This window comes from Gobio gobio (assembly GCF_949357685.1).
Source record: "Gobio gobio genome assembly, chromosome: 20".
NCBI lineage: Eukaryota > Metazoa > Chordata > Actinopteri > Cypriniformes > Gobionidae > Gobio > Gobio gobio.
Window position 1 is genome coordinate 21,089,597 of NC_137113.1, and position 26,131 is coordinate 21,115,727.

The 26,131-nt window shown below is 36.2% G+C and overlaps 1 protein-coding gene across 1 annotated transcript in view; it reads left to right on the forward strand.

Moving 5' to 3' along the window:
• The window catches only part of usp54b (ubiquitin specific peptidase 54b), a 154,801-nt gene that overhangs the window by 62,389 nt on the left and 66,281 nt on the right, over positions 1-26,131 (forward strand). Inside the window, exon 2 of the mRNA XM_079846343.1 lies at positions 4,348-5,037. Within this exon, the coding sequence (XP_079702469.1) occupies positions 4,891-5,037 (147 nt within the window). The 5' untranslated portion in view covers positions 4,348-4,890. The remainder of the gene's footprint in view (positions 1-4,347; positions 5,038-26,131) is intronic.

A 26,131-nucleotide genomic window follows, 5' to 3' on the forward strand; every position in this document is an offset into this window, starting at 1 on the left:
TCCCAGTGCCCTCTGTGTGGTTGCCAAGGTACCTCCACGGCTGTGGATCCTGGCAGTGTGGCACTGGAACTCTGCCATTTAACGGAATTAAAAGGGGATTTAGGGAGATGCATGTGTGTGTGTTTAGGGGGATTGGTGGCCAGCAGAACTGTGAGGTATGGAGGCGGGGCTTTGCGGTTGCCGCACAGTGCACCAGAGTGTTACGTAACGTGTTTACTAACACACTAGCCAGGAGGCGATTACTTCCCATAGTCCATCCTGACCTGGTCTGATTGATAGCGGCTCTCAATTGGTTCCCGAGCGTCTGATTGTTGCTGGTTTAATGAGACAGCCCTATCCGCCCAGCTCCAGAGGACACAGCCTTTTTAGAGCTGTTGGTCTTGTGCATGTTATTAGGTGCCGTATTGGGCTGAGCTTGTTTGGATAATCAGAAAGGCCCTCTAGTCGCTCTCTCTCATTAGTTCACTCTCTCTCTCTTTGTCCCTCTTTTGCAATTGTTGGCTGTGTTATGCTGTGCTCTGCAGTGCATTATATAAATGCATAAACCCTCTGGTGCAATGGTTGCACAGTGCCAGCTAGTGTATGACAGTATTGGTTGGGGCATCGACCGGCACGTTGCTTTGGGGGGGTGGACTGCGCTGTCGTCATGGCAGCCCATGACTCACAATTGTACCCTGTGCTACTCAGGTCACGTGACTCCATCCGTGAATAACTCCTTCACCGACCTCAGCAGTGCCGCCCACCGAGAATGAGTGTTCACACCTGTTTTAGGCAAAACAAGACTTCCATGCATGTAGAGCAGTGCATCGTGCTTCATTTTTTCAGGTATTTTCAGTTAATTGATTAGAATTAATACAATAAGATGTGTGTAACAGACTTATTTAAATAAATTATTCGTTTAAATAATGAAAAAAATAGCATCATGTAAACATGATATTTGGATTTCGTCACTTTTTTTTAAAAAGATACACAATGTAATTTTTGGCCCTCTTGCGTTAAAAGAAACTACATGCATTTTGCAGACTAACATTTGTTTAAGGTTGGGCTACGGGCTACTCTGCGTGACTTTGCGGATGAATATAGTTATCCTTCTGCTCATAAAACATTTACTACTAGGCTTAAAAAATAACTGATTTAGATAGAAATGATCTCGAACTGACTAGCTGAAGATGTTACTGTAGTTTTACCCATTAACAGACATGGTACTTCCTTGAAAATAAATTCCAGAACAGCACTACAGCAACCATAATGAAATGAGCCTTCAAAATAGATAATGATTTGCAATTAACTCTGTTAGAGAGTTATGCATATGGCAGTTGATCTATTCAATAAAATACCTCTGCGTCGCTTTTACATTTCAAATCCCTCAGTTCTCGCCATCTCCGAAAAGCCAAGCCAATGTTGATTGTCGTTTAATTACGAGCTCAGTTGCATTTTCTTTTGGCCTGCAGACTCTCCTCTGCTCAGCGTTTTTTTTTTAATGGGTGATTTCCCCGGAGGTTTGAGATTTTAGCGGCTTTATGTCAACTTTTCACATTCGTTGTGACAACTAACCTATGCCACTCTCACACTATACATTCGTCAAAGTAGCCGGAGCAACTTTTCTCTATTTAGAGATATGACAAGATCCGCACGGCGAGTGACATATGTACGAAATTTCAGATGAAAACATACCGCTAGGTCTAAAATATAAACTTTTAAAATAGGCTTATCATAGTGAATCAGGTCAAGGCAAAAACATGCTTTGGAAGAAGGATTGATGATGTATTGACTCCTTATTTAATTAATTTTGGTAATTTTGAACAAAAGCTACATGGTTTACCTTTTAAATATTACAAATATTTATTATTTAAAAAATATTGAAATGCCTTTAAATGTTGCTCTACTGTATTTTAATACATTTAAGCTGTTAAAGTTTAATTTGTCATTAATGTATTACTCTTAAAAATAATGTGTAGAAAATATAGATGTGACTCAGTCTTTTTTATTACTTTGTGGATTATTAAATATTTTGGACATTACTTTTCAAATATTTAATATTTTTAAAATAATAAAATAATGTTTAAATATATTTTATTAACTTTAAATAACTTGTTTTCCTCATAATTTGTTATTCTACTGTACTGTAATACATTTAAGGATAAGGAAAACATCAACACTTATTTCAATTTGTTTATTTTTTTTTTTAATATTTAGAAATTTAAACATATTAAATATATGAGCAAAATGTAATGTCCAAAATATTTACTGATCCACAAAGTGATATTTTACTGAAGAGTCATATCTTCATTTTCTATATTTTCTATATACATTATAATTATTAAGAGTAATACATGAACAGCAAATTGAACTAATATAATTTTTGCTAAACAACATGTATTACAATGCAGTAGAATAAGAATTTTATTCTTATTCTTATTTAAATATTTTTGCTGAAATTGTTTAGCTTAATTCATTAAATTACTATGTCATTGAATCAATCAGCAGGTGATCATGAACATCCCTAGCTTGCACAGTGCTGACCTTGATTAAGAAGAGCGGGAACCCCATGTAACACCTGCCTCAAGGTCTGTCACACTCACTGTTCTTCCACATCAAGACATCCCTCTTCATGCCTCTGCCTCAGGAGAACAGGTCAAACTGCTGGGCCTCGCTCGGGCTCCGGCTGGACCATGTGGACAGAGTGTGTATTGTGGGTGTGTATTTATGTAGTAGTGGGAATAGGACATTTGCTCAGCATGCCACTGCCTCCAACCTGGCAGGAGAGCTCTGTGATGCAAGCTGTGTCTCTGCAGTGCTGCTGTCTTTCCTCTCCCATTTCCCTCCCTCTTTACCTTCCTCTCTCACTTACTTTCTGCTGGTTGAAAAGGGGAGAGGATGAGGGTATGAAACATATGATGGTCCAAATTTGTTAGTGGAGATTTTGCATTTATACCTAAGTTGATTTACTGTATGTATTGTACATATGAGAGGGGTAAAAAGACATAAAGTGATACAAAAATAAATATAGCATGGCCGTAAACAATTTTCGGCTCAATTGTTTGGCCTTGTTTGTGGAATGCGCTTTAGAGTGCAAATATTTCTATTAGCTGCAAATTACTAGTCACTGCAGGGCGCATAAAACTACATTTAAGATTACACTAAAACTGTATTGTAATTTAATACATAATTAAAAAAGATTTGTTTACCTTTATTTATTAAAAAGCATTATATCATTTGGCACACAACAGTCATAAATCATTACAATACAAGTCTAACCTGAAAGCAATTAAAAAGAACACTTAATTTTGTTATTTTCATTAAACAACATACAATATATAATTTATAATTAAATTATTCATTTTCTCTATTCATTAAAATGCATAATATCAGCATCATATGCATACATGCAGTTATAATAGTCAACAATTCTACAAATATACAATTCAAGTCTTATCATAACTGCCAAAAAAAAGAAAACATCAGTATTTTTTTACTTTAGACAATATACAATATTACTTTTTAATACTAGGGTAAAGCCGTAAATGAGTCCTACCTGTCGCAACGTTCCCTTCTCTGCCTTCTCTTATTAAATAGTTTTTATCATAGTAAAATCTACAGATGGTTCCCAACAAAAGTATTGTTTGGTGTAAAACATGTTGAAGATTAGCGGATAGACAGTCGACTGATCATTTTTATTCAGTTATTTATAAAGCCTCTTCTCCATTGACATCCATTTAAAAAACTGTCTCTGGTCTCCTTCCCTGCGTACCAGCGTTAGCATTAGCTTTTACGCTTTTTTGGCTAAAGGTTGCATGCTTGCCTTCCAGTGGCTTTTCTGTAGCTTTCTAGTAATCCTGACGACATTGATTAGCTTGTTGAGGTGTGTTTGATTAGGGTTGGAGCTGAACTCTGCAGGACAGTGACCATGACCAAAGTTACCCATCCCTGGATTACAGAAAATTAATTTCTTTTAATGGATGCAAACCAAAATATAAGATCAAAATTTAAAAACGAGATTATTCAAATTCAATATTTGACAAATAAATAGCATTTTATTTTCTCAGATTATCCAAAATAGTGTCAATCAATGGGGAGAGGGATATACATAGAGGGATGTGCATATCTGAGACACAGAATCCAAAAAGTAATTTACTACATTCATTTTCTTCTGTATAAGTAAAGTAGAACAAAAAATTAAGCTGTTAAAGTTTAAAAATGCTCTTTTTTAACACTTTTCAGGGAAATTAACTTTTTTTAATTAAATTAAGTTTTCTCTGCACACTAAAATTAGAATTTTTATTATTTTTTTTTTTTAAAAATAACGTTTTTGAGTGTACATTTATTATTTCTTTTTTTTTTTTTCAGACCAGCTGGGCTAAGAGAGAACACATTGTGGAGGCTCAAAAGTGAAGATCAGTCAGCGGACAGAAAGTGGACACAGCTTTGTGAGGACAGTGTCTCGGACCACATAGACACAAGCACGTACTCTAACAAACACTGCAACAGTCACACAGCTGGTTTTAACCAGGCCAGTATTTGCGTTTGACCCCACTTTACCAACTCAGGTGCGGGGAAGCGCTTAGACAGACAGACATTAGTGAGATTCACTCGCCCTCCTCCAGAGAAAACATCACTATTACATTCACACCTGTTAGCAGATTCCTCCATTATAATTTTTGTTTTGTACTCACTGACCAAACACCCATCGCTGACCCACATATTCCTCTCTCATGGGAGTAACATAGAGAACAGCCCAGCAAAGACACTCTCTGCTCACTCTCTCTTATTCACACACACACACACTCGTCTGCACCGTATTCAGGATGCCCTCCTCCTCCAGCGTGATTAGCTGGGGAAGGATGTGGCTCTTGTGGTGATTGAAGGGGGGAGCGAAGCGGAGCTGGACCCATGTCGTGGAAGCGGAACTACTTTGCGTCAGGCAGCAGTGGGCTGCAGGGGATGTTTACCCCACGCACCATGACCTCCATCGCTCCCAGCAAAGGCCTGAGCAATGAGCCGGGTCAGAACAGCTGCTTCCTAAACAGTGCGCTACAGGTAGGACTGAAATTTGCCTTATGAGTATTGCATTAATGTGTTTTACTATACAGATGCTGTGCACACAGGGTCCAAATGTAACATGCCAAGTGACAAATGCAAGTAAGAATTGTCTTTGAAGAAATTGTTGGCTTGTGGTTTTATTAAAAACTGCAAAGTAATACAAGCAGGGTCCCTGTGATCTCAGAAAACATGGAAAAATAAAAAGTTGGCCGTAAAAAGTTATGGAAACTATAATAATAATAAAAAAAAAATCATGAATAAAGTCACAGAAATTTCTATAGTGAATATACATTTGTCAGAATCAAATAATTAGCACAAATGTATTGGCGAGACATTGACACCTGTAAATATTTATCGAAAACATATATGTTGATTTCTTATCTTATGCTCAACAAGGCTGCATTTGTTTTATTAAAAATATAGTACAATCAGTAATATTGTAAAATATTATTACAATTTCAGATAAAATGTTTTATATATTTTAAATAAGTGAATAAATAATTTTATATTGTAATTTATTTTAAAATGTAATTTATTCTTTTGATGGCAAAGCTGAATTTTCAGCATCATTACTCCAGTCTTCAGTGTCACATGATCCTTCAGAAATCTTCTACTATGCTGATTTGCTGCTCAAGAAACATTTTATTCACATTAGTATCAATGTTGTAAGCGGTTTAATATTTTTGTGGGAACCGTGATGCATTATACTTTTCTGATTTTTTGATGAATAGAAAGTAATAACATAAATGTATTTACTGTCACTTTTGATCAATTTAATGCTAAGTGAAAGTATTCATATTTCACAATGCGTACATATACACTCCATATACACTAAATATACACTACAATGTATATTCCCAATTTCTCGATTCACCTACCTTTTGGCAGTTATCAAAAAATAGTTTCTTCTGGACCTTGTGTGAACAGCACAGAACAAACGAAGGGAAGTTGTTGCGCGGTTGAAGCAGTATTTAGAATGCTGTGGCTATAGAGTTCATTCAGAGTGTTCTGGATTTCTCCCTGTTTCTCTTCCATTTTATCCTTTTCATGCTGCTGTATCTGATGTCACTGTTAGTCTCTGCCGGTCCCAGTTTAGCAGAGCTTTATCTGGGTCTTCCTTGTAGGCTGTCCTCACTTACACCAATATGTCTGGCCAAACAGTCTGTCTGCGCATAAATTAAACATCCCTCTCTGTTACCTTCCCAACATAGCCTTGGACGTTTCTCTAAAAGCCATTTGACTGCTTTCATAAGGGATGTTCAAAACTACAACCCATATTTTTCATATTAGAAAATGTTCATAATGGACTAGTCAGTAGACCTTTTTTGTTCTTTATATATACAGTATATATATTTATATGACACACTACTGGTCAAAAGTTTTGAATAGTTCATTATTTGAAGGAAATAAGTCTAAAATGCTACGGTATGCTCGCCAAAATTAGGTACTAAACAGTAAAAACAGTAATATTATGAAATGTTATTACAAATTAGTAACAACAAATTCTTCAAACGTAATTTAATCCTGTGATGGCAAAGCTGAATTTTCAGTCTTTAGTGTCACATAGTCCTTCAGAAGTCATTCTAAAGGCCTGTTCACACGGGGACGATTTTTGTGCGCGTTTAATGCCAACGTTTAACGCCTTGTGAGTAAACAAAGGGCGCCAATGTGAGTGTGCACACCGGCGCGCAAAATGGCAGGCGTAAAAGCGTCATTTAAAAAAAACAAAAAAACGCCTTGGTTTCGTTTTTTTGTTTTGACGCGGTTTGTTAACTGCCCGACCAATGAGATCAGCACTTTTGTTCACGTGCCTGGAGCTGCTGAAGTTACAGTAAAACACAGCTTGGTGGCGCTCAAGCACAAAACGGTCTTGCCGAACACACATTGATACAAAGAGGAAGTAAGTAGACAAAGAAGAAGATGAGCTGCTAATGCTGCTTGCCAGTTAGAGAAAAGTGTGTGAATGGTTTTGGCAATCAAGTAAATACTGTCTCTCTTCTTCTTCTGTGTGACAAGCGAGTGTCAGAAGCGTAAAGTGGCGCGGCACCACCTTGTGTATAAGCGTGCACAGGCCTTTATATGCTGATTTGGCTAACCATTGTCTATTATTGGTGCTTGTTTTTGCTGCTTCTTACGTTTTCTTTGATGAATAGAAAGTTCAATGAACAGAATTAATGGATCTGTAAATCAATAAATAAGCGATTATCTACAATCAAGTTTAAAAACAGCTGATGATCAGGGCCGTTTGTATCCTGCCAATCTAAAGGGGGTGAACTGCAGGTTATACTGTGTGTGGAAAAAATGTCTCTTGGGTAGAATTTAGAGCTGTCGAATTTAAAGCGATAGTTACACATTAAAGCAACGTTTTTCAGGGCAAGGACCCCTTAGGTGATAGAGACACGTATCTATTTTGACATGCCATATTTTTGAGAGTGAATACTGCATTTATATGTAGATGTCACTTCCAAAACTTTGCAGTGTGTAATTGACCATCTACCCTCTTAGCAGCATGAAAAACAGTAGTTTTATTCAATGGATTATAGCTATATTGCTTTGAAAGTGTGAAAGAGAGCGCTCACTTGACAATCACTAAAAAGCTGTCACTCATCTCAGTTCGCAATCTCACAACGTTCCATTAAAATCAATAAAGTTGTCTACATTGCATAATGAATCTCTTACTTACATAGTGTCTTTGTTAATGAGAGAATTCACGAGAGCGAGCAGAATTCATCAGGACTGTACAAAAGCTCCTGCGTTTTGAGCGGTGACTGGATTCCAACTTAAACACCTCTGATTGGCTATTGAGGTCAAGAGATCAACAAGCATGTCTATGATTGGCTACATTTCTCACTGCTGCAAAACACGCTGTAAATATGTCGCTTTGTAAGTCGCTTTGGATAAAAGTGTCTGCCAAAATGCATAAATGTAATGTAAATGTAAATATGAAGAGCGTATTTATTTTTTTCCTGAGCGCAAACTCAAAAACGCTAATCGCTAATACTATTATGCTATAATATACTATTACAGTATCAACTGAGGGTATCAACTTGCTTTCCTTTCAGTGTGCTTGTATTTTAATTTGACTTTGTGATATTTTTTTACCCAAGTTTTAACAAATATATATATATATATATATATATATATATATATATATATATATATATATATATATATATATATATATATATATATATATATATATATATATATATATATATATATATATATATTTGTTAAAACATGGGTAAAAAAAATATATATAATAAAAAAAAAAATATATAAAAAAAAAAAAAAAAAAAAAAATATATATATATATATATTTTTTTTTACATAATTACATTAATTGGCAGACCACCTGCCATACCACTGCGGACCCCTTAGGGGTTGCGGACTCCCGGTTGAAGACCCATGCATTAAAGCAATCTTTTATAAAAAAAAGTGATGTTAAACAGATTCTATTGATCCAATGAATCACCTGTCGTTCAAGCTAGTGTTGGCAAGTCCGTGATCTGTCTCAATTTAAGTGGCAGTGTGGAGCCCAAGTCATCTCTTTCACTTTACTTCAAGTTATAGGATGAAACAAACATGAATGAACATCAGAAGGTATGTTGAAAGAAATTGCACAATTTACTAAAATGTATCATCTCTTATGTAATCACTCGATCAGTGTTTCAATCGCAGAAAGACCTCAATAAAACAGCTTCTGAACAATGTCACTTAATTTTGCATTTACCGCAGGAAAGTTATTCAGTGTTCACTGTTCATTAGTTAGCTAGAAAAAAAAACACCACAGAGAAACTAATTTACTGTTAATTATTTATGTGCCCTTAAATAAATCTGTCATGAAGACAAGTGTTTATGAAAACTACCTTATGTGCAATTAAAACAGGGGCCTGAAACTCAACAACGACTCAACAAAAATGTGCGTTTCAGAACAACTCGCGGGCGGCACTAACACTTAACTTTGATGTCAAGTAGGGGGCCATATTAAAATTAAAATGTTGGTATTCAAATTTCAGTGTGATTTATTATATCTGAAAATAAATAGCAGTTGAATATTTTAGCTCTGTTGATCATTTTAACGAGAGGGTTCCCTGTATAGTTTACAGTATTAGTTTTAATCTTTCATAAAAAACTAAAATGTAGTAGCCTGACTTCCTAATACTCAGATTCTTGTCAGAATATGAGTCTGATACTGCTCTATTGGGCTGTGATTTTGGGGCGTGTTTCAACCGAACCAGGAAAGAAAATGCCTCTACGCTCAATTGGATAGACCTACAACCAATCAGAGCAACGGAGCGACGCATAGTTGTCAACAGAACTCAACTGCACGCACGCTGGAAGATGATGAGTGTAAACAATCTTTGCCGGTGTTGTAAAAAAGAATGTAAGGATACACGGAGTACTTACCAACACGATCATACATTTCGAGAAAAATGGTAAAGGTGAATGCATATACGAACAAGTTCTCCGTTTAGGATTAGAACGAGTTCAACCCAAGCTCTCTTTGGTGACGTGGATGATTACGTCACTGTTGATCATCTGTCCATCATCATATGAAGCCCGCCCTGATAATTTAATTGGTCCGAACAGCTTTGGTTCGAGCATAGTTGTTCCACAACGGATCAAGTCCCGACCGAACTTCCTGACCTCAAATGTTGTGGGCGGGGCAAAGTTCGGCTGGCATCCAGGCTAAAGATGTAGGCCTATCTGAAATATTTACAAATTAATCAATATTGAATCAAATTGTGTAATACTGTATACTGTGATATTTTTGGAGATAATTATCGTACTGTCTATACTGTATCTTAATCATTCAACAGTGATAGATAGATAGATAGATAGATGGATGGATGGATGGATGGAGGGATGAATGGATGCATAGATAGATAGATTGATTGATAGATACATTGATTGATTGATTTAAACATCAAAAACAGACCATTCCAAAATCCTACCTCTCTTGTGCTGTAGAAAAGAGAGAGATGCAATTTATACAAACAAAAAGAGAAAGTGAGAAAAAAGAGAAAGGGTGACAAATAAGTTATCAAATCATAACATTTTTATTCTCCCCACTTTAAAGGAATCCTTAATAATCACTCTATAGTCGCTGTAACAGCGCTGGACAGGGATGAGGGAGCAGAATTATGCTCTAGGGTTTTTTTCATGTTTCCTTTTTGTTCAGTCGCAACATACTTAAAAGGGCTAAATCAAATCACGGATCCAGTGAAGTCAAACTAACTTCTTATCAGCCGTTAGACAGGAATTCTATTAGCAAGCCCCTCTAGATTAGCTCATCATGTGTGAGACTGTAGCACTGCAGCCAATTCTCCAAAGGATCTTATGCATCTTGCTTCCTGAGTGCACTGTTGTAAATGGGTTAACATGGACCCTCAAGTCCAGCACTACAGATCTGTCTGAGCTTTTCCAAAATGAGCTCAGCGGTGGATGCGCTCATTTTCAGCTGGATCAGGCCAGCCAGGTGTGTGGGAGCAAAAGGTCTGGGCTTGATCTCGCAATAGAGACTTATTAATAGGTAATGAAAAATAAAAATGAGCTATTATACTAATCCTGTGTTCGGAACACAATGCTGGAAAGAGGATTGGCTAAGTGAGTTCTGTGACAGTTAGGGTTGGGTATTGAAATCCGGTTCCATTTTAAAACTGGTTACAAAATTCCAGAAACTTTGGATTCCATAAGACGTGCACATTTTGAATCCTCTTATTGATTTTTTTGCCTGCATTTTAATATGACTTCAAACCATTCAGGTGCAAGAAGACCCACATACTGTTTTTCTAAATTTTTCAACTAAATATCCAAATAAATCTAATTATTAAACTAAATTAACCATATAAACTAAATTACTGATCTAATAACTGATCTAAAGCCAACACTGTCACTGTATGATAATTGAAATTAACTGATGACATCACCGTTTTCTCCGGAATGGCTATACGGCTGAATAAAATTCTGTTGCATTATTTTCCTGTTTAACACTGTAAAGCTGCTTTGAAGCAATCTGCATTGTTAAAAGCGCTATATAAATAAAGTTTACTTGACTTGACTTTTCTTCACATACATTCAAAGCGTGCGCATTGAAAAAGTGATTTTAATGTGATTTTAAACCAGTGCAAGAAGACTTGAGCTGTTTTCTGTGCTGCGCACACACCCAAAACGAAAGCCGCCTCTCATACTGAATAGTGCACAACAATGAGTTCTCTTCTACATCTTTTTGCTCTTGAACGGACAAATACACACAAAAATTGTAAAATATCCTCGTAAACAAGTCATTCATTTACAGTTGACAAAGAAAACGCATGCGTAACAGTATATTGGATCTGTGCAGCTCTTAAAGTGACAGCAGTCTAATTTTCCTGCTGCCGTCTCTATAATAACGTTAATCAAACAACAAAACACAAAGAGAAAATTCACTCACTGTTCTTGACTGAATAACTTTTCTACTGTAACTATATTTGTAATATTTTATTTATAAAGCGCAGTGTTAATTTTACATTTTGATTACAGTTTCTATACCTTGATACCTGACAATCTTATAACACTGTTTATTTCAATCATATCTTTGTTCAGTTGTATTTATTTGTGCGATTCTTTTTTTTAATTGATTGAATATTTAGTTTTCTTTAAAAATGCTTGAAATTTTAGTTAGGCTAGTTGTTTTTGCTATGGTATTTTTAAACCATAGGATAAAGTTCCTTGTGTAAGCGTTCTTTAACCTTTTGATTTTTGTTCACGGTATTCAGCTACAATGAAATGTTTTGCAATAAGACTTAAAAAACGAAGATATATGCCAAAGTCAGGCAAACCAAACCTGTTTCATGACTATCACCTGTTAGCACATGCAGAAACTAAGACATTCATATTTTCTGTTAAGAAATAAATTTTGTTAAGAAAAATGACTGGAAAAGTGTAAGGAATTAAAAAAACGTGAAGTTTTTGTCATATTCTGACAATAAAAAGTAGTTTAAAACCACAATTAACAGCCTGGTTTCTACAACTTTCACTTAAGAGCAAAAATCTGCCTTTAAATTTGAAAGAAATAAATATTGGACATTTATCGTGATAATTATCGATATCGACTGATATGAAAAGATTTTATCGAGATACATTTTTTGACCATATCGCCCAGCCAATTATGCTACAGTATATAGCACCGCTACCGTATAAAGAACCTGTTAAGGTCCCTATATAGTTCTTTAAAGGTTCTCTAACTCTCTCTTAGTCTTAGTTTAGTTGGGGAAAGAATAAAAAAAAAAACAACAACATTAAAATACAGTGTATTTCCTGAAGATAACATGGTTCTCAGCATTTTGCCCTCAAGGACCCCTACGAGGAAATATTTCAGGGCCCCCACATGAGACTTTTTGACCTCAGAAAAGCATAAAAGTGATTCAAAATAGCTTTTGCCATTGTAGCAAATTCCCATTCATAGCAAACATTTGAGAGTGGAGTAACAGATATAAAATCTAAGGAGGAGAATGGGGTGGTTCTGTGGTTCTACACATCACCATTTGACAAAGGTGCTGTATAGCACCTTTAAAAATATAGGTGCTATATAGCACTTAAAGTGGTTCCCCTATGATTACAAGCCAATTAACCACTTTTAGTGCTATTTAGCATTATTTGTATTTAGTGTGTTAGAATCAATAAGAATCGGAATCGATAAGCAAAATCAAAATGGTTAAAAATCAAACGATACCCAACCCTAGTGACAGTGGCATCTGCAAGGAGAGCAATTTGCACTTTTCTCACTGTTTCCTTGAAAATTAAAGGGAGAGTTTGGCAAAAATGTAAAATTCTGTTATCAAAAACTCACCCTCGCGTTGTTCCAAACCTGTATGACTCTCTTTTTTAAGTGCTACTCAAAAGATGTTTCGAATAAGGTTGGTGTCAAAAACAAGATTGGACCCAATTGACTTTCATTGTATAGACATTTTTTTCAAAATATCTTTTGTGGTCCGAAGAAGATTTGGTTTGGAATGCCATGAGGTAGAGTTCATTTTTGGGTGAACTATTCCTTTAAGTCTACCATCCTGGAAGGCAGGTTACTCCGAGACCTCAGATGCTCTACCTAATAACGGTTTGGAAAGGGTCTCGCAGACTCCTCCAGAGATTAGGTGTTTAATTTAAGCCTGGAAGTTGAGTTCTAAATTTCCCCCCTTCATGCACATTCTCATCCCACTGCGACTTAAGTAACACGAAAGGCTCTTAATTTAGCAAGTTTCTTTTTTTTGCTCTGAAATCTGGAAGAGCTTCAGTTGAGAGCCCAGAGCTTACTTTACTGTATCCTGAGATAACCTTGCTGAAATAATTCATACACATTTTAATCACGTACTTATTATGAAGTGTCTAATCATATCTAATTTTTTTCCTATTCATGAGGAGTCTAATCATATCTCATTTTAAAATGTGTGCAGAAGTACCTAAACTGCTGCAGGGTCATTCTATGAAACGGGTGCCTTTCTTTCTAAAAGGAATTTTCTGTAAGATATTATTACAGTCTGTCAGATAGATAATGCGTTTAAGTGTTAATAAATAGCATTCTGCCATCTCAAGCTAAATTAATATATTTTAATGCATGTTTTAATATAATTATCCTTTCATAAATGTAACAGGGTTGACACGTTTTACTGTACACTAAAGTAGTATTTAATAATTTATATATATATATATATATATATATATATATATATATATATATATATATATATATATATATATATATATATATATATATATATATATATATATATATATATATATATATATTATTATTATTAATTATAATTATATATATTATTATTATTTTTTTTTTTTACAAGAAATTAATATTTTATTCAGCAAGGATGCATTTAATTGATCAAAAGTGACTTTTACATTTTTACAAAAAATTCATATTTTTATATAAATGTTTTTCTTTTGATCTTACTTTTCATCAAATAATCATTGTTTCCAGAAAAATATTTTTCAATATCACATTTTCAATATTTTCAATATGCAAATGTTTTCCATATTGATAATAATAAGAAATATTTCTTGAGCATCAAATTAACATGTTAGAATTAATTCTGAAGGATCATGTGACACTGAAGACTGAATGTGACCGTTACTGGATTTTTGACCGTTTTTGTCATCAGCTATTCATTGATGAAAAATCATTTTATTACTTATGTAAATGAGAAACACAAATGGCACCTGTTTGGTAGAATCACCCTTCAGTGTAGCTAGCAATAGAGAAAGGATTCTCTCTATATTCATGATTGTTTTAGTATTAAATGGATAGATGGGCTCATAATGAAGCATATGTTTAGCCTATAAACAGCCTCCAGTGTCACCTGCCCTGTTAGCGTTCCCCTGTTTTTTTCTTCGTTTTTTTTTTCATCTTTTTTCCTTCTTCAGCTGCCATTAGTGCTGTTTTACATTGCGCTGTCTGTGTTGCTTGTCTGCAGGAGCACCTGTTCTGAGAGTGTTGTGATTTTTCTCATTAGGACGAGAGCAATAAGCCGCTGTCCACATTAAGCCTTATCAGAGCTCATTTGAATAAACAGCCCGTGTCCTTGACTGAAGCTGGGCCAGAACTGCTGCCGGTAATTATCCCGGTCCATGCCATGCCACCTTTGTCTCCCCTCTGGCCCGGGTCACGTGGGTTCCCTTCCTTCATTAATTTATTTCCTCTGCCAGCCAACTTGATCAAATCCAGATTTTATGGTGATTGCGGCACTTAAAAAGCCATTTTTCAGCTGTCTTCCCTCATACCAGCTGTGAATGCAATCATTACTGATAGAAATACCTTGAGATAAAAAAGAAAAAATGGTGAAGAAAAACAGAAAGGAACTAATGAGGCGTGCCAATGTTTCTTTTACTCCTCACAATGACTTATTTGCATACTCAAAATATCTATTTTATTACTGAAACTACAGAACAGTGTGGCTTCTTTCTTTCTTTCTTTCTTTCTTTCTTTCTTTCTTTCTTTCTTTCTTTCTTTCTTTCTTTCTTTCTTTCTTTCTTTCTTTCTTTCTTTCTTTCTTTCTTTCTTTCTTTCTTTCTTTCTTTCTTTCTTTCTTCCTTCCTTCCTTCCTTCCTTCCTTCCTTCCTTCCTTCCTTCCTTCCTTCCTTCCTTCCTTCCTTCCTTCCTTCCTTCCTTCCTTCCTTCCTTCCTTCCTTCCTTCCTTCCTTCCTTCCTTCCTTCCTTCCTTCCTTCCTTCCTTCCTTCCTTCCTTCCTCCCTCCCTCCCTCCCTCCCTCCCTCCCTCCCTCCCTCCCTCCCTCCCCTTTTTTCTCCTTTTTATTCCTCTTTCTTGTTTTCTTTTCTTGTCATGTTCATATATTAGTAGTTAATTAGTATGATAAGATAAATAATTAACAACAAAACATCGAGTCCTGATGAGCTTTAACTGAGAAAGGCATTTCATTTCCATTACATTTCTGGAAACCGATTGGGGAAAGCTGGCTCAAGGATAAATATGTTTACATATTCATTTATGGTAATTTATGCACTTTATGTAAGACACACAGAACTAAAAAAATAAATCAGTTAACAATGACTGGGTATGCCTGTTCACTTGTGCACATGGATCTAAATGCATTACCTTGAGTAACCCCTACAATCAGCTATGTTTGGTATGCAGTATTGCCATACTGCTTACTTTGCAGTGTACTGTATACTGTGTGATACAGTATGCAGCAGCATGATAAACATTGTAATGATTCATATACAAAAAAATTAAGCACAGTATAGTATGCATGCGTCATACTTCAAAAATAGTGTAATATGTTGTTCTGAATGGTTGTGTAATGCTTGAAATTAGATCGGTAACACCTATTAACCTGAAATAGTCATTATCTTTGTGTGCCTGTGATGTTTCATCACTTTCACTCTATGCTGGAAGAGACCAAAACAGCACCATAATTATAGTCTGGTTTGTATCCGTGTGATGAAATGGCAGCTACGTCATCTCCTGTCTCACAATACAAAATGTTGTGCCAAGTGTAAAGGAAAAAAAATGCAACGACATAAATAATGTCTGGAGTGTGTTTGTTAAAGGTCTATCTATAGTGTTCAGTATCTGTTTGGAGCAGGACCGATATCTAGAATGAAGCTGAAGTTAACTTGACAAGCCAGGTGGGCCATGATTTTCTGTTCACAGAGTGGCTGCGTAGAAAGTGCTGGAGGCAACGCAAACATCTGCAGGAACTGGCTTGTTTACAGTAGGGATTAATGAACTGGGTTGGAACTAGAAGCTGCATGGAAGAGTCTCAGTGGGCCATTATAGCCCGGCTGTTCCTGTCACACAGCTGTGTGGATGCAGATGTAGGCAGGAGAAACATCTTTAAAGGACAAAGTCCTCAAGTTTTATGGCTGAAGGTCATTTTAAACATACATATTGTCATATATAAAAAAAACAGGCATCATACGTGTGTTTAATGCTGTAACACTCACAAATACATGCTCTGTAACAGTAAAATTAACTAAATAAAATGATTTCATGTCACTCAAATATTACTGAAAGTTTATTGTACTTAATAGAAAAAAAGTTCTGTAACCTCAATAAGTGAATTTATTAAGCAGATTTCTAATTCTCAGCATGCTTCGCGTCAGACTGATGTTGTAATTAAGTGTTATTTTGTGTGTTGTTGCACAAGATTAATATAGTGTTAGTGTTTAATGTTCTGTTCTGTTAGGATTTATAGGGGTTTCTGTTGTGGCAGTTTTACTAACCTAATATCTGAGATTGTTCACTTAAATGTAACGGATTATGTCAAATTTGTTTTATTTTTAGTTCTGATAACTTATACAGTGTGGACCGCCTTGTTCGCTGTTTTTGGAAGTGCAAGCAAACACTCAAACCACTCCCAGGCTCTTGACTGGAACATTCCCATGGCATTCTTCATTCAACTGACCATCATTCGCCCAAGTCCTTTCCCTCAGTGCCGTCTGCTTGACTGGAGATCTAGTCTTAGGAAGCCGTCCTGACAGTCTTACCCTCCCCATAACCCTATAGAGGGGGCTGCAACCTGTCTCTTCTCCTCTCACACCTGTCACACATCTGCAGAGGTTCAGTGACCCAGATTATAAGACCACATTCCTTGTCAGTCGCCCCCTTGCCCTCGTGTGCCTTACGGCCTGTGCTGTTCTGCTGGTGGTAGAGGGACACTTCTCTTTGGAGGATGCGATGTGTGTGCTAGTTGTCACCATCATATAACCTCCTGGAACACTCTGTTGGTCTGGTGTTGTCAAACATGCATGCACTCTTTTGCAGATGTTTTAAGATGTTTTAAGTTTGGACTTTGGTGCTCAAATCGGGTCCATGTTGTGTCCTGATTTTAGGATCCTTATGAAAGGAGTGCTTTTGTGTTGTTTTTTTTGGGCACTACAAAGTATGTTCCTCTACAAACGATCATTATCTGTCACTTTGACTGTCTGGGTTGTAGAATTTCCATCAATTTTGTCTTTTTGATCTGCCTTATTTGTTTAAAGTTACCTTCACAGCAGAGGTCCGGGCAATACTTTTTCCTGGAATAGATATACTTTTCCATTTGGACAGCAGTCGTACTTTTTGTAAAAAAAACAAACCAATAATTCTCAGGTAAGATCATCTGTTTAATCAGGCTATTATTGATTTTTACAGTAAGATGCCCTGTGTTTTACAGTAAGATGCCTTCTGGGCAACCTATGTATAGCACTTGGGTTAGTAACTCTTTACAATAAGGTCCCATTAGTTCTTATTATTTAAGACGTTAACTAACAATGTACAATACATTTACAGTATTTATTATTCTTTGATAACGTTAGTTAACTGTTCATTGTTAGTTCATGTTAGCTCAGGCCCATTAAATAATATTAACAAATACAAATTTTTGATTTTAATAATATATTAGTAAACATTGTTACAGCCTTATACCAAAATGGATTAAATTAATATTTTTCCCCCTCAGTTCTACAAACAATATCCCATAATGGCAAAACATTTTTTTGAAATCTTTGCAAATGTATTAAAAATAAAAAACTGAAAAAAAATCACATGTACATAAGTATTCACAGTCTTTGCTCAATACTTTGTTGAAGCACCTTTGGCATCAATTACAGCATCAAGTCTTTTTGAGTATGATGCTACAAGCTTGGCACAACCATTTTTGGGCAGTTTCTCCCATTCTTCTTTGCAAGACCTCTCAAGCGCCATCAGGTTGGATAGGGAGCATTGGTGCACAGCCATTTTCAGATCTCTCCAGAGATGTTCAATCGGATTCAAGTCTGGGCTCTGGCTGGGCCACTCAATGACATCCTTTGTTATCTTGGCTGTGTGCTTAGGGTTGCTGTCCTGTTGGAAGATGAACCTTCGCCCCAGTCTGAGGTCCAGAGTGCTCTGGAGCAGGCTTTCATCAAGGATGTCTCTGTACATTGCTGCATTCATCTTTCCCTCGATCCTGACTAGTCTCCCTGTTCCTGCCACTGAAAAACATCCCCACAGCATGATGCTGCCACCACCATGCTTCACTGTAGGGATGCTATTGGCCAGGTGATGAGCGGTGCCTGGTTTCCTTGAGACATGATGCTTGCCATTCAGGCCAAAGTGTTCAATCTTTGTTTCATCAGACCAGAGAATTTTGTTTCTCATGGTCTGAGAGTCCTTCAGGTGCCTTTTGGCAACCTCCAGACGGGCTAGCATGTGCCGTCTGGCCACTCTACCATACAGGCCTGATTGGTGGAGTGCTGCAGAGATGGTTGTTCTTCTTGAAGGTTCTCCTCTCTTCACAGAGAAATGCTGGAGCTCTGACCATTGGGTTCTTGGTCACCTCCCTGACTAAGGCCCTTCTCCCCCGATCGCTCAGTTTGGCCGGCAGCCAGCTCTAGTCAGAGTCCTGGTGGTTCCAAACTTCTTCCATTTACGGATGATGGAGGCCACTGTGCTCATTGGGACCTTCAATGCTGCAGAAAATGTTCTGTACCCTTCCCCAGATCTGTGCCTCGATACAATCCTGTCTCGGCAGTCTACAGACAATTCCTTGGACTTCATGGCTTGGTTTGTGCTCTGACGTGCACTGTTAACTGTGGGACCTTATATTGACAGGCGTGTGACTTTCCAAAAACATGTCCAGTCAACTGAATTTACCACAGGTGGACTCCAATCAAGTTGTAGAAACATCTCAAGGATGATCACTGGAAACAGGACGCACCTCAGTTAAATTTTGAGTGTCATGGCAAAGGCTGTGAATACTTATGAACGTGATTTTTTTCCCGTTTTTTTTAATTTGCAAAGAGAAAATGTTGAAAATGTAAATCTGAGAAGATCATTTTTATATTTGTATACCTTGCTGCATTCAAATTTTCTACAGTTCTACAAAATAAATAAATAAATAACCGCATAATCTCACTGAAGCTCCTTAAATCAGAAATGCGCTGCTTTATGCCAAAAAATCATTCTTTTTGTAAAGTCCTCTCTCCCCAATACGTTCCTGCCCTCTCTATACTGGCTTGTGATTATGCTTTAACATAAGGTTCAAATCAAATCTAAAAGAGACTTAAAAAGAAGAGGGAACCTATTGGTTTCAAAACATAAGGAAACTTGGCTGTGCAAAACTTTCTCTTTGTGTTCTTGAATGGACAGAATGGAATGTACCATCTCCACTCTTATAAAGATTGAAACTCCCTCCAAATTTGTCTCATTAGAAAGAACCCTTAACGTGCCTGTAATATTTGCCTTGGCTTGTTTCAATAGTGGCGAGGCATTAGTATAGTACAGGCGTGAGGGTGAAGCAATGGGAAATGAGAACTCTATGACTTTACAAAAAGAAGAGAGTTCATTAGGACCACTTCTTTTACAACTCCCACAAAATTATTCACACGCACAACGACCTAACATAATGTCTGTCGTATTAATTACTGCCGCAAGGGCTGAGGAAAATGAGAGTATAAGAGAAATGAAAATGTGGCTAGCAGGCTTGATCAGGTAGCAGATGCTTGGAGACCCTTCAGTGCCGAAGGACATGAAAAGGACATTTTCATCCTTGTGTTGGCCCATTTCTTATAGCTTTGTTCATTTTTCAGCGCCTGTTTCAAACGTTTACAAATTGTCTTCTGGAAGCTGTCCGCTCCTTAGCCTTTAATGATGACTGATAGACTGCACTCTCTTTTTTTTGGTTCTAATAGATATAAATGAAGGAATAGAGGACATAACCAATAACTAAACATATGCAAATGTTACCTACACATTTTTTTTCTTTACAATAGAGGGTATGCACCATAGACTGTAAAAAAAATATGGACGTAGTGTCCGTGACATCACCTGTATGGTTCTGAAGAGCAGTTTTGAAGTGTAAAGTCGGCCGTTGCCATCTTGGCAGTGCGTCACTCCCGGATAACAAAAAATGGGCAAAGAGGCGGGACGTGGGTGGAGCTGATGAATGGCAGTTTAAGTCATTTCTGTATTGGCTTCAAGAGAAACTGTGGGAGGTTGCCGCTTGGTATGCACTGATGTCACTTTCCCGCCGGAACACGCCCCCTCAGCTGAGTGGCAAAAGAGCCTGCTGCATGACTGGATTTAATAGGAGAAGCTGCGAAAATGCGAGTAAAAAAAAAAAAGATCCGTTTAAACTAATGGTTTGAATCGATATATAGTGTTCCTTACAACTTACTAAAGATCCAGTGATCCATAGGTATAGACATGCAGCTAGGAATCGTGTTTCCTGGCATTTATGTGCCTGTTTTTGATGCTGGGTAAATACATAGAGCAAATTTGCCTGTGAACTCTTTATATAAATACAATATTGGTAGGTCTAAATTCGGTGATCACTTATATCAATGTTATATTAATATGTCATCATATCATCTAGCTCTAAAACTAATATAGTTTTTGTCAGTGTTTATTTAAGACATCTAGTTATGCAGAATATAAGATGGTAAATATTTAATTATTATTCGAGTTAGAGTTGTCAATACATTATATAACAATACAATATATAGGGGATGATTTTACCCCAAAATTCAACATATTGTCCACAAAATGATAACTGCAAATCCACGTTTTGCTGCCTGGAGTCCAGTTGGTTCTGTGAATTTAGACGTGTTTTGCATGTTTTACGCTGCATTTTTGCTGAAACCAATGCTGCCACTTGGTGGGCGTAACCGCAGTCACTCCGGCCGACGGTGACGTCACATGCATTCCCTCTATAACCAAAAGGGTAATATTGAGTGTCTTACATTTTGCACTGTATGTTTTTGATTAGAGGCCGTTCACACAAAATGCTATTCTACATTCCATTTCCATTTTTTCTTCTATGTGAACGTGCAGTAGACGAATGCGATTGATCATTGCTTTCGGGTCTCAAGCATGAGAGTGTTCTAAAAATGCAGTGCTCAGGTTAATAGAAGTTCAACTTGTCCCTATACCTTTTTTCATTCCGCTACTCTGCACCTCATTTTTTGTATTCCACTGTGTTGCTTTTCCATTGTTTTTCTATGTAAACATGCACTAGACCATTGCGCTCGCATCTCATAATCTTTTGTTGGAGTGTTGAAGATTCAGCAGTGCAGGAGAAATATGGATTCCATCCGTGCCACTGGCGTCACAGAGTTTAAATATATGTATGTTTAAATTAACCTTTGACTGAAGACCTTTGACGTTTTTCTTTCTCTGCATAGTGCAGCAAACTCGCCTTCCTCTCAGGAGTTAGGGATGATCGATTGGTCACAGACGTTGAACGGGAGGGGTACGGTGGTGCGTGTGCATCTGTCACTCTGAGTCATCCCATCCTGCTCACATGGGATTCACACACATATACACACACACTTACTGCTCGACACAGCCCCTCGCCTCCTCAGACTTCATAGCATCAGAGCCCTCTGCGCAGGGCTACTGACGGAAAGTGTAATTTATCACCGTGCTTAAAGTTGTCTCTGTTTCCATGAGATCCTGGCCATATTTTCACCATGTAAAACCCAGAGTTAGTGCCTTTACTGGGGCCCACATTGCAGAATGCGGAATTTACACTTTGCAGTAGGTTAAGGTGGCATAAACAATGTTATCTCAATACCTTTTTAGGTTTTTGATTTAGTATCTTGATATTTATGCATTTTTTCTGAAATGGGTTTTTTTTTCACCATCTTTTGTTGACAATTACATTGAAAATATTTAATGCAAGAAATATAATATAGTAAAAAAATCTAAAAAAGTAATTGTTTCTAGACTATTTTTAAAATATTTTTTCAATTATGTACCAATAAGTACCAACATTTTTAAAAATCAAATACACAGACTAATGTATGTATCAGATTTTTCCCCCCAGATATGCATAAACGAGGAGTAGGTAACACTGTATTTTGATGGTCCACTTTAGACATTATAATTTTTTTTCTATGACTACTAATATAAGTAAATATTTCAGTTTTTTTTTTTTATTTGCACCAATAGGATCCAGAATGAACATTTTAAGAATTAACATTTTTTAAACCAAATACTAATGTCACTAATGTGATTAAATATTTTAGATTCGTGAATTTTCTTTATTGTTCCGTATAAAGTTAATGGGGAGTAGCATGGGAAAACCATAATTTGCCACTTGACACGTGTTCATTTTGGACCCTGTGGACCAATGTAGCAATACAAAATAATTAATAACACTATTTCTATAATTGAGTGTCGAACATTGAGTGTTTAAACAAAATTAATTGTTGAATCACTTTTAAATCAATTAAACTGTTGAACTGATTTATGCAAATTAATCAAACTTAACTCTAATACAGTTTTTGCTACTGATGACATTTAAGTCAAATACGCTATTAAAATGTCTCGCATAAGAAATTTCATATATCTATCCTCTGTCCTTTTTTTCTGTCTTTTTTTGTTTCTTTTTTCACTCTTTCTCTATCTCTCTCTCTCTCTATGCCCTCTCTGCAACTGCAGTACCGACTGCCGGTCCTCACCCATATCCACTCAGCTCATTGTTCAGCGGGTAGCCGATTCATCACTACTAAATAAAATAAGGAAGGGGAAAGAAAAGCGCATACGCCAGCACCAGAATGCAATCTGTCATCCTCCAGCGTCTCTCCTCTCACTCCTTCAGCTCTGCTAAGCTCCTCTCTTTCAGCTGGAGCCCTTAAATTCAGCCCCACTCCTTTGAAGTGTGTTGCTGAAGGCCGAGTGTTTCCATACGGTGGTGTTTGAGAGTCCTGATAGGTCATAGAACTAGTCTCTCTTTAGAGGCTGTGTATGAGCTCGGTTTTGGCCCATTTAATAGTGGATTGGAACGAAACAGTGTCTGTGCTTAATCCGCCTAAGCCTGGCCTCATCTTCCTGCGCTATTAGGCACACAACTTACATCATCGTTTATGTGCCTTTTCCAGCCTTTCCTGGGTGTATCCTAGCGATTTAGTGCCCTTAGATTTGACCTCTTCATCTTCATCATCCTCATCTTCACCGCCCACCCTTTAAATTTTATTTATTTATTTACTCAAGCAAAGAAATTCAATTATTACATTTTGTCCTGCATTACAGTCTGAGATGGAAACTCGAGTCTGCAACCTGCACTTAAGTCACAAAAAAAGACTTGCGACTCGACTTGGACTTGTGAACAACTGACTCGAGACTTGACTTGGACTTGAAGACTTTTTGTTTTTTGGTACGGCATTCACGATAACGTTCTCTCTTTACTACCCCACATTACTACCCCACTTTTTATTTATTTTTATTCAACAGTGGTTTACTGAACAAATTGTGTCTGTCCTTAAATGAATTCAACTAAAAGTTTCTTAAAGATAATGCTGTAAACTATACAGGGAGCCCTTACTTGCACATTACTATTATAGTAAAGGTCAACAACAGAGCCCAAACTATTAGCCTAAATACAGTTGCCATTTATTTTTAGTTATAATAATCAACACTCAACATGTTGCATGTTAATGCCAGGTGTAAACGCAACCTTAAACCAAATTCGAACATCTTTATGAATTGTAGATATACATTTCATGTGTCATATTTCATATTTCATTTCAGGTGTCTGTTGTTGCTTTTCTTAGCTTTTTTTGAGAGTTGCTGCCCTGAATTTTGTTTTATTTTGTACAGTGACAAAGTAACTTATAAACGAATACAGCACCATGACAAATTTTATATTTTATTGTGGAGAGTGAGAGAGTTCAAATGAGCAAAAAGCAAGGGCAGGGAGGTCGGAACATATGAGCGCAGAGCTCTTTGAGGATGTGCGGCTGCTGAGAGGAAAACAGGCCAGGCTTAAGAGCTGCAGAGACTAGCAGCAAATCTGCCCTGAGACTGAACTGACAATCACGCAGTGCTGCCACGGGCCTTTTGGGAACAGAGAAGAGCTTTGCTTTGTGTATGAATGTTTAAATGTGTGCGTATCCGCGTGTGCGCGTGCGCGTGTGTGTGTTACCCTATGTGTTAGCATTTGAGTGGACATGAAAAAGCCATTTGATGTGTTAAGGATAGGGGTGTAATGTTTTATGTAGTAACAGGATGGCGTAATCTATCTACATCCTGACTCTAGGTAAAGACCCAAAGGATCATTTCATAATGCCAAGAGACATAAAGTGGGTGCTTGAAACTGGGAGTGTTAGAAGGAGAGAGATAAAGAAGAAAAAAAAACATTATATAATCCCCTTCCACATATTTAGCCAATCAAAGGGGCTTTAGTGTTCTTTGTTCCTCGGACCTAATGCAGATGCTTTGTGTATTAGTTATGAAACACATCTATTTATTTTCCAGCAGTCTCAGGGGAGTCCTGCACTTAGCGATTTGTTCGAGATTATTTCCCTGTTTGTTTGTCTCCACCTTTTTTCAGAGGAGAGTAGCTTTGGTTTAGAGCTGCACGCACAGGTTAATGCGATGGCTTTCTGCAGTACAGAGGGCAGCAAATGTGTCACCACATGAAGAATCACAGTAGGTTGCTATAGATGTTTTATAGATTATTTTTTTTATTTTATTTTATTTTATTTTATTTTATTTTATTTTATTTTATTTTATTTTATTTTATTTTATTTTATTTTATTTTATTTTATTTTATTTTATTTTATTTTATTTTATTTTATTTTATTTATTTTATTTTATTTTATTTTATTTTATTTTATTTTATTAATTATTTTATTTTATTTATTTTATTTTATTTTATTTTATTTTATTTTATTATTTTATTTTATTTTATTTATCTATCTATCTATCTATCTATCTATCTATCTATCTATCTATCTATCTATCTATCTATCTATCTATCTATCTATCTATCTATCTATCTATCTATCTATCTATCTATCTATCTATCTATCTATCTATCTATCTATCTATCTATCTATCTATCTATCTATCTATCTATCTATCTATCTATCTATCTATCTATCTATCTATCTATCTATCTATCTATCTATCTATCTATCTATCTATCTATCTATCTATCTATCTATCTATCTATCTATCTATCTATCTATCTATCTATCTATCTATCTATCTATCTATCTATCTATCTATCTATCTATCTATCTATCTATCTATCTATCTATCTATCTATCTATCTATCTATCTATCTATCTATCTATCTATCTATCTATCTATCTATCTATCTATCTATCTATCTATCTATCTATCTATCTATCTATCTATCTATCTATCTATCTATCTATCTAATATACCATAGTTTTATAATGAAATCCCATAAAGCTATAGAAACTCTCCTCTGAAAAAGGCAGCAAGATTCAAAAAGAAATTTTTAGTAAAAGTATGCATGCATTGATTAAAGGACGATCTGGTGTTTTTGTTATTTTTTTATTTATACGTTTATAATCTACCATAGTTTTTATAATTAAATATTAATTATTTAAAATAATTGAAGTGAAAAAAATAATAATTCTGCTTTAACCCAGCCAACAACACCAACACATGTTCAGAATTACTATCTACTAGTAAGTTTTACTAAACAAGTTTTATTTTGCGTGGCTTACTTGGATATTCAACAATTGCTTTTTTTCTTCTTCTATGTTTGATCCTATATCTAGGACCAAATGTGCTTTGACAATGACCAATTATAATTGAGGATTTACTACACGGTGCCTTAGTGTATTATTTGCAGTAAGG